The 9312-nt window shown below is 36.7% G+C and overlaps 1 protein-coding gene across 1 annotated transcript; it reads left to right on the top strand.

Annotated features, from left to right (window-relative positions):
* Positions 1–1326: 1326 nt before the first annotated feature.
* On the top strand, positions 1327–9298 carry c1galt1b (core 1 synthase, glycoprotein-N-acetylgalactosamine 3-beta-galactosyltransferase 1b; the record flags this gene model as incomplete). Its single annotated transcript, XM_056259499.1, is given in 5 exon segments — positions 1327–1498; positions 2667–2732; positions 6655–6869; positions 6913–7311; positions 9011–9298. Coding segments are annotated over 5 exon segments (990 nt in total), but the record flags the coding sequence as incomplete, so codon positions are not given.
* Between the last annotated feature and the right edge of the window lie 14 nt (positions 9299–9312).

Raw genomic sequence — 9312 nt, forward strand, 5'->3', positions numbered from 1 at the left:
CTGCTACGACCCCGTCTACTGATTAGCTAGTGATAATGCAACATGAAATGACATATTGATCAATACGACATCTCTAAAATCTAAATACCATGGAGGTGAAAAGAGCTAAAAGGAATAGTTGCACAAAAACCACTATTCATCTTGCTCTATTTGTTTACCACTAGCGCATGCTGATGACGTTTTATTCTTCTACTAACTAAAGATTTTAGGTGTCTTCATCGTACAGTCTACATACATGTCATGCCCAAGTTTATTAGATCCATGTCGTACAGTGTGATTTGTAATGATCTTATAAGATTGTTGAAATCGCAGTCTGTCGAAGGTATACAGAGATTCTTCATTAAAGTGTTTCATCTAAAGTTTTTTTTTCTGTTTGACAATTATATGCAATTAGGCAAGTCTCCAGTAGCTTCTTAACTTAAAGTGGAAGGAAGACCTGGAAATCTTGATCTTCATTCTTGAGAAAATTGCTTTTGACTTTCAAGGAGCTTTTAAGTATTATTCTGACGACTGACCCATTGTGACAGTCTCTGAGTCACAGGTCATCCTTGCTCTATAATTGAAGTGTTGTACTTCTAATGCTGGTTGCACATAAATTAGAACAGAACAGAAAATGCACTTTTTTATGTCATGGACATATTTATATATACGGTGCTTAACCTGCATATAGTGTGCTGTACAGTAGCCACATTTTTTAAATTATCAATACAGGATAAGAGATCTGTGACGTAAATAACAGCTAATAAAAGTTGTATGTGTCAAGTTGCAATAAAAAAGGTGACAGATGACTAGTGTTTTCAGTCGCCCTCATCGATTTAAAATTTAAGAAGTCATTTTAAATATGCTGTGACCAAAACTGCACCAATATGGTAAGTCATATTTTTCTGTAGCTGAATGTAGCCTAATACAAGACGGCTGCAACCCCTTCAGCCGTTACTTATTCACGATACAGCACTTGCCTCGAGTACCTTATTGCTTTTATAAAACGGTTTCCACACAATACAAATATTAAAGTTAAAAAAATATGTATTAGTGCAACTTTCATCAAGTAAAATCACTAAAAGCCTTCCTTCCGCTAGAAAAAAAAATAGTCCCTGACCGTGAACAGCAACAAAGTTCCAATGTGTAATATTGGTAATATGCATGAAAGCTCAAATAAAAACAACATAGGAACTGCAGTGTTGCGCAGTGATAAATAGAACCGTTGGGTGAAGCGGTCATAGCCGTGTTTTATCATGAATAAAGCACAGCTATTGACCAATCAGAATCAAGGATTGGAACTAACCGTTTTATAAATATTTATATATAATAGTTATATTGCTTGTTTTTTAATTTTTAAAGAAAAAGTCTCAGCACGTATTGCTATTTTTTGGGATGTTCATTGGTTTCCTCTTTGTTCAGCAACTCATAAGTGTTAGATTCGACCTTCTAGCCAGAGCACGTGCCACTCCACATGCTCTTTCCTCTCAAGCCAAAAGTCATGCATGGAAAAAGAATGGTATGTTCATTATAACTTACTCATATTTTGAGTCATAATGGCATTGTATTTACAGTACCACTCAAAAGTTTGGACACGGTCTCAAATTTATTTCTTGTATTCTGCAACTTTAAGAAGACAAAAATAGTTAAAACTTTTGTTTTATAAAGAAATTAATTTGTATGCACAATTTATATTTGTTACATTTGTCTACAAAACTCATTTCAAGCATTTAAGCAGAAGCATTTTGATAAAAAAAAATTGGTAATATTAGAAAGATACAGTAAACTACCGTTCAAAAGTTTGGTGTCCCTAAGATTTTGTAATGTTTTTGAAAGAAGTCTCTTCTGCTCAACAAGGCTGCATTTATTTGATCAACAATACAGTAAAATCAGTAATAATGTGAAATATTATTATTATTATTTAAAATAACTGTTTTCTATTGTAATAAATGTTAAAATGTAATTTATGTGATCAAAGCTGAATTTTCAGCATTACTCCAGTCTTCAGTGTCACATGATCCTTCAGAAATCATTCTGCTGATTTGCTGCTCTTGAACTTTATATTTATCAATGTTCAAAACAGTTCTGTCAGGTCCATAAAGTCAAGAACACACAGACAAAATAATTAAGAATTATTTGAATAGATTGCAAACAGGTTGATGTTCCTGAATTGAAATTTGGCAGTATGGCTCTGTTCAGGGAGTCCTCTGACCTTTCATGAGCACCATGAAATAGCAGAGAGTCAGAGGACAGCAGCAGCAGCATTAGGGAACGCTCACACAGTTTTAGACTGTGAGAGCTAAAATATCCCCCTGTGAACCGAGCAGGCAACATGACATAGCAAATGCCACGTTATGCATAAGGAGGAGCTGGGGAGGTGGCGGGCAGCAGAAGCGAGCAGCGAGCATGTATGAGCAAGGTGAATGAGCTTTAAATAGGGCGCCTTGTTTGAGCTTTGGCCATTGAGCAGCGAGGGGAGTTAACCAGCTAATGCGGCTCAGCTGGAGCAGATCAGCTGACGGGACAGTGTTGATAGCAAATAGCATAAGCAGCGGCTTGACTACCTGGCCTGCCAGAACTGACGCTGACGCTCAATTTGTGCTGTCTATTGAAAATATTTTTTTTTATCAAATTAATTAATCCTTGCTGAATCAGTGAAACCCCAAACTTTTGCTTGAATTTCTCAGATGAGCTGTCACAGTCCCTGTATTCCCGTGTGTGTGTGCTGTGTTGGATCATGACGAGCCCAGTGGGCATTTGATGTCAATTTAACATCAAAATGACATCAAACATTGACGTCAAAATTACGTCACGAAATAGGTCAAAAATGAAAGTCAAATTGACGTCAAAGTGACAACGTCAATTTGATGTCAAGATTTTGACCTCTGCCGATGTCATTTTGATGTCATGCTGTTTGCATTTGATGCCAATTCAACATTTATTTGACGTCAAGATGTCATGATGTTGATGTCATTTTAATGCTATTTTGATGTCATTCAATATCAAGCTTAAATATCAATTCAACATAAATGTGACATCAAACATTGATGTCAAAATTACATCAATTTATTGACATATTTTGATATCATTTCAATGCCAAGCATCACTCAATTCCAACCTTAATGTACAATGACTGACAACATACACATACTTTGAGATCTGATATGTTTTTATTTTATTTTTTTGAGCAGTGTAATACAGTGGGGGCGCTTTGGGTTCAGACCTCCAGGGCTCTCAAGTGCCTGTAAAAGGGAACAAGAGAACAAGAAAGCAAACATTAAAATGGGGCCTGTCCATTAACATAACTAACGCTTAGTACCCATCAGTAGTAGGCTACTCTACAGTATATAGACAACTAAAGATAATCCACATTATAGCCTAATCACATGCAGTAGTCAGAGGTCCAGATGTGTACTAATATATGAAAAATGGATCGAGTCAAACTTTTGTTAATATCTGTTAATAGTGTCATATGTCAGGATCTCATTTCACTGCTAGTAATCAGTCCACATTTTGTACTGAATTGTAGAATGTGAATATTCATTCAAAGCCATAGAGCAGCGATATCAAAACATCACATTCGTCCGAGCTCTTCCCTATGTAGGCTATTAGTGTCTCATTTCCATGGAGAATATTTTTACCCCTATATCTTTCCACTCTGTTTCGAAGGATACTGTGTAGGGGTAAAATGAAGGGGAAGGGTAAAAACAGAGAAATGGGATTGGGCCTAGATCTACATTGTTTGCAGCAGCTCCTACCTTCCGGCGTCCAGTGCCCCCTCTTCTGTCCGGTGCAGCGCACAAATGGTTGGCCGTAAGGCTACCAATGGAAGCTTCTGTGATGCCGGGTTGTGACTTCTGGATGGCACCTGAAAAATGTAACAGCAATTGCCATTTATCTTGCACATACTGATCAAAATAAAAATCATGTAGAGAATAGAGCTATAGGTAGTGTAGGTGCACAAATAGAAAATATAATTACCTATTGTGACCTTATAAAGTTCCATTCTTCTGAAAGGCAGCTTGTCACCAGTCCCATCCATGTTCATTATAGACATGAGGCGATTTGTGAGCACTCTGTCAATAAAAATGGGAATAAACAAAGTTATACATGCTGTACAGCAAGAAATGTGAAATAATGTCAGGGCTCACAAAATCGTTAGCCCGACGTCCCGGGGCTATTGTGTTTTCCAGTCGGGCTACCAAAATGCATAACTGGCCTGCCCGACGGGCTATCTGAAATAGTGTAATCAAATCCCCCTAAACTTCTGCCTCGCCCCCTAAAAATTTGTGATTAATTGTAAACTACAAACATTCGTGTTCGCTTCAGTCTTGTTATAATCAGATTCAGTGTGTTCTTCATCTTCAATCCGCAGATGTTTGCGTACTCATTTAAGAATATTAAATACATTTTAAGATATTAACAGCACAACTTCAGAGACTGACCTATTCATCACAATGTTGACATTTTCCCGCAGGGTAGCTGCACCAATTTGACATCGGATCTGTCTGAAGGAATAATTTAGCAAATATGCAGAAATGTATGAGGTACAAGAATATGTGAATAAGATATTGTATGTGTAATAATTACATCTGTTAGCAAAAGTTTGTTTTACTTTTTCATAGTAACCTACCATGAGTTTTCGTTTTTTCTCGCTGGTTAGCTGTCTGTTAAGCTGTTGAAGCGGAGTCGCTTTTGGAACTCTGAATGTCAGACCAAAGAGAGCAATATTACAATATATTCTGTACAATAATTTTTATTATTATTGCATTTAAAAAAATAATAATTCAATGCAGCAGCTATTTTTGTTAAGAACACACTTACTTTTCTCTTCCATTGGGAAAGGATCATGTAAAAAGGTCAAGCGAGTAACTTAACAGTTATATGGCTACCAACTTACCTCTTATTCAAATCTGTGACAGATCTGGTGCTGGTACGCTGAAAAAAATTGATAACATTTCACATGCTTAGGATATCATTTTAAACTCATTGTTAATTTGTCAACTCCTTATTAAAATAAACATTTCTTTAAAATAATTACAATTCAAGAGTAATTAGTCATAATATGGATATTTTATTACCACTACAAGAACATACATTTTTCAAGATTATTCGCATAGACTTGGCAATGTTTCCCAATGTTTTATGGTCTCTGTGAACCGGATCGCAAAATATAGCCTATGTAACTTAGGCTAAAGCTTGAAAGGTCCACTTTTAAACGAACAAATTCGAATCGAAAGTAAATATCGTCGGTTTGGCCTCAGAAAACCAGTAAAATCGACATTTTTCCACACTTACACAATAGCTATGTTTCCATCCACACGTTTTTATCCGCATTAAGTGATATCGAATGAAAAATGCCTTATGGAAACAGTAAAATTCGATTGAATTTCATGAATATCGACTCAAATGAAATACGATCGGTCTCATCGGATTTTATCTTGATCGATATACGGCTTATGCGATAAACGCGGATGGAAACGTTATTATGGTGCGATCCATTTTGCATAGTAAAACTTTGTTCGCAAATGTTGGCTTGAATGTTGTGCAATTCGGTGAGAAATTGAATGGAAACACCTTAACATGTCTCAAATCAATTCGATATAGCAGCTAACGTTACCAATTTGATCGCAAAACAGCATGTGACGTCATTACGCACAGGTTTTTATCCGCTTTAAAACCGTTTGATGGAAACACACTTTCACCAGCTTTATTCGCATGAGGTTTTTTTTACCGAACTTCAGATAATTCGATTGACAAGTGGATGGAAACATGGCTACTGTTAAAATCATACGATGGCAGACAGGAAGACACTTCTTCCATACCAGAATGTAAACGTTAACGTTAAGTTACAGTTAAGCTAACCTCAGGTTAAATTAGCTAGCTAACTCGTTCGGGTAAAGGCTTTGAAATTATTCGACATAATTCTGAAAATTACACCCATTAAGATTAAGTAGCCTGTGTATAAGATGGTGTATTAACATAATAACAACAATAGCATGCTAGCTAGTTACTTACCAGGATTTGAAAGAGAAGGATTTTTTGAAATTGAAATTGACGATCTCTTCTCTGGCAGTTGAGCAGACGTGTGAGGGCGGTTATGCAGATCTTCTACTTTTCCGCGCGATATGGCCAGGATGTGACGTCTTTTTGTAGTCAATTTGTAGTCGATGATGATTATTTTAAAAATCAGCTTCAATGTCAGATTAAATGTACCTTTTATAGTATATGCAATTATAGTGTCTGCTGTCATTTTAATCGTGAACTGAATATAAACTTGCTAGGATTTAAATAAAATAAAAACGCAAAATACCTATAGGCCAACTTTCAAGATCATTCAGGCAGGTCTTTTAGATGTTGAAAATTAGTCGCATTGATTTACAGTGAGTAATAAATATACTTTTTCAGACATTGTTTTGATATACATTTCACATCATATTGACGTTTTATTTCCTAACGTCAAATCAACATCGATTTAATGTCAATGATATTGACCTGAGATGTAGGGACCAGAAAAAACATGTCAGATTGATACCTTTGTTTGGCCTCTTTACAACCACAAGGAAATAATTACAAAATATAATGAAAATATGCATATTCATGCATGTTATACATGGTGGTCAAAATCTTGACTATTTGTTGATGTCAAATTGACGTCAAGGTGCCCGCTGGGAGGCCTGAGAATCTGCTAAAAGCTCCAGCATGTTCGTGCCACCTGGGCTAAACACTGTAACCTGGTGTCGTACATGAGCTCGCAGAGCTCCAACTTCCCCACCGTGGGACTCAACGTCAGCGAGGGCCGATCTCAGCTGTACTGGAAGACCATCCGTGCCTCTCAGTACCTCCATGCCCACCACCTCCAGGACGCCGACTGGTTCCTACGACAACCAGTTCAACTGGTTGAACTACTGGTTGAACTACTACGACAACCAGTTCCAACTGGTTCCTACTGGTTCCGACGACACATTTGTGGTGGTTGAAAACCTGAGATACCTACTTTCCCAGCATGACACAGATGAGCCTGTTTATTTCGGGCACGGGTTCCGGCCGCTTGTTCGTCAGGGTTACATGAGCGGAGGAGCCGGATACGTTCTGAGCCGAGAGGCTCTCAGGAGATTTGTGCAAGGTTTTGACACGGGACGCTGTAAGCATTTCAGCTCCGTGGAGGACATGGCCTTGGGGAGGTGCATGGAGACCATGGGAGTGAAGGCCGGGGATTCAAGAGATCCAAACAAACGAGAAACATTTAATCCTTTTACACCGGTAAACCTTCTCATTTCCCCAAAGAGTGGAAAACAGGCCTGGAGCTACAGTTACTACAAAACAAAACGGGTGAGAGCAGCTGGCAGGTTTTCATTGAAAATATTTGTGAGTCATTCTACAGTTAAACCTAAGTTCCGCCCTCCTTGGTTACTGTTGCTAACACCGCATAACACCGGGCTTGATGAAACAAAAGACAATAGAGTGCAACAGCCCACCCACTTTTTCCATTGGTTTTGGAAGTATTTTTTCCATGCATTTCTCCCATAGGGATTTCAAAAAAGTCTTTGTTAAAGCGTTATGATGAGCCATGGACCAAGCCAATCAGCTACGAGGTGAATGATAATAACACTACATAATAACACTAACTTTGATTCGAAGTAAAACTATTTTTTAAATCGGACAAAAATACAAAGGTAGAAAGACTGAGTACTTAACGGTTTTAGTGAAGGAAAAAACTACAGCTTAATGAAATTTAAAACGGTGGAGAAATATGGAGAAACGGTGGCGTGCACCTGAGACCCGTCTCTCTGTAGGCGAGGGCGTGGTTTGCTGGTACCCTCTTACGTCACAGGGCACCACAACATCCAATAGGTAAATTCAACTGTAGTAGCGACCGTTCAACCTGAAGAGGGCAGCACTCAGACGTCTTACACCATATATTGTAGAATTAAAACACTTTATACCCAAATGTAAAAAAAATTACTTGAATCAATGAACAGCATTAGTAAAGCCCCAGTCTTACAGACCATTAACTAAAAAACGTTGTTTTAGGGTTTAGTTACCCTTTAAGCATGATTATTTTAAAACTAAGTTGCGGTCTGGCGGCTTTAACAGAAGAAAATATTATCAATTAACAACCTTGCAGCTCACAGTAGATCTGTCTTTAAAGTTTTAAAAGTTATCGTTAAAAATCAATTTCCTTATGGAGAAAATGAATGGAGTTTTTACTTCTGGAACCCGACTGTTGCACTCTATAGAACCCATGGCGCGACAATGTTTGAGTCCGGTGTAAGACATTCAGTAGGAATGAACTAGAGATGTACGTGAACAGGATCATTTTCAGTCAAATCAGCAGAAAATGTGCTGTCATATTCAGACATTTTACAGGTAAGTGTGGCAAAGCAAAACTTATATTAGCCATTTATCATTAAAAAATGCAACGTGAATAAAAACTGCAGACTGTGAATCAGAATCCTTTACCATATTTTTGAATATTTAATGTAAAATTCAATTTAAACCTACCCGGAAACAGAGACAGACTTACAAGTAGAAAACATGCTTTGGAAAAAAAAATCACACCCTTTTTTTCTTGTTAAATATATCCTGTTTCACTCAGATATACATCAGATTGCAGAACATAAAAGTCATTTTTGTTATTTTGATAAAGCATAAGCATAAACACTTGCTGACATAAAAATTACTTTATGTAAATAATTTTTTAATATATTTTATTTTAACTTATAATTTCAGTTTGCAGTTACAATTACTGTACAACAAATGTTCTTTTTCTATTTTTTACTGTTTTAAAACTGTAAAAATATCTCTTTTCTCAGCATCAAAATAGAGCAATATTTCATGCTCTAAGAAAATGTTAAAATTAAAATGATTGTAAATATTAATACGATTCCCACTATAGTTAAAATGTGTTTTAAAACAAATATGGATTTCTAGGACTTGTGTACATTGAAGTATAACTTTTCCATAATGACCCTTTTGCATTGTATTGTCCAAGATTAGTCAAAAATGAACAATTTTTCTCTTTTTCCAGGGCCCCGACTGCTGTGTGGATTTTGTGATATCGTTTTATTATGTGAAACCTGCAGACATGTACACGCTGGAGAATTTTGCACATCACCTGCGACCATTTGGATACAAGTACAGATTCAACACTAATCCTGAAACATAACAGCACCAGTCAGTTCATACCACAATACAAATACAATAGACGAAAATAAAAAAACACAAAGATGTTTAATGTGACCAAAAAATGAGAACATTTGATGGAAAAAGATTACAGATTGTTTTACTGTATGAATATTCGTTCATTGCCCATAAAGAAATAATGCTCAA

The sequence above is a fragment of the Rhinichthys klamathensis genome, unplaced genomic scaffold (assembly GCF_029890125.1).
Source record: "Rhinichthys klamathensis goyatoka isolate OS25496 unplaced genomic scaffold, OSU_Roscu_1.1 h1tg000168l_1, whole genome shotgun sequence".
Classification (NCBI taxonomy): Eukaryota; Metazoa; Chordata; class Actinopteri; order Cypriniformes; family Leuciscidae; genus Rhinichthys; species Rhinichthys klamathensis.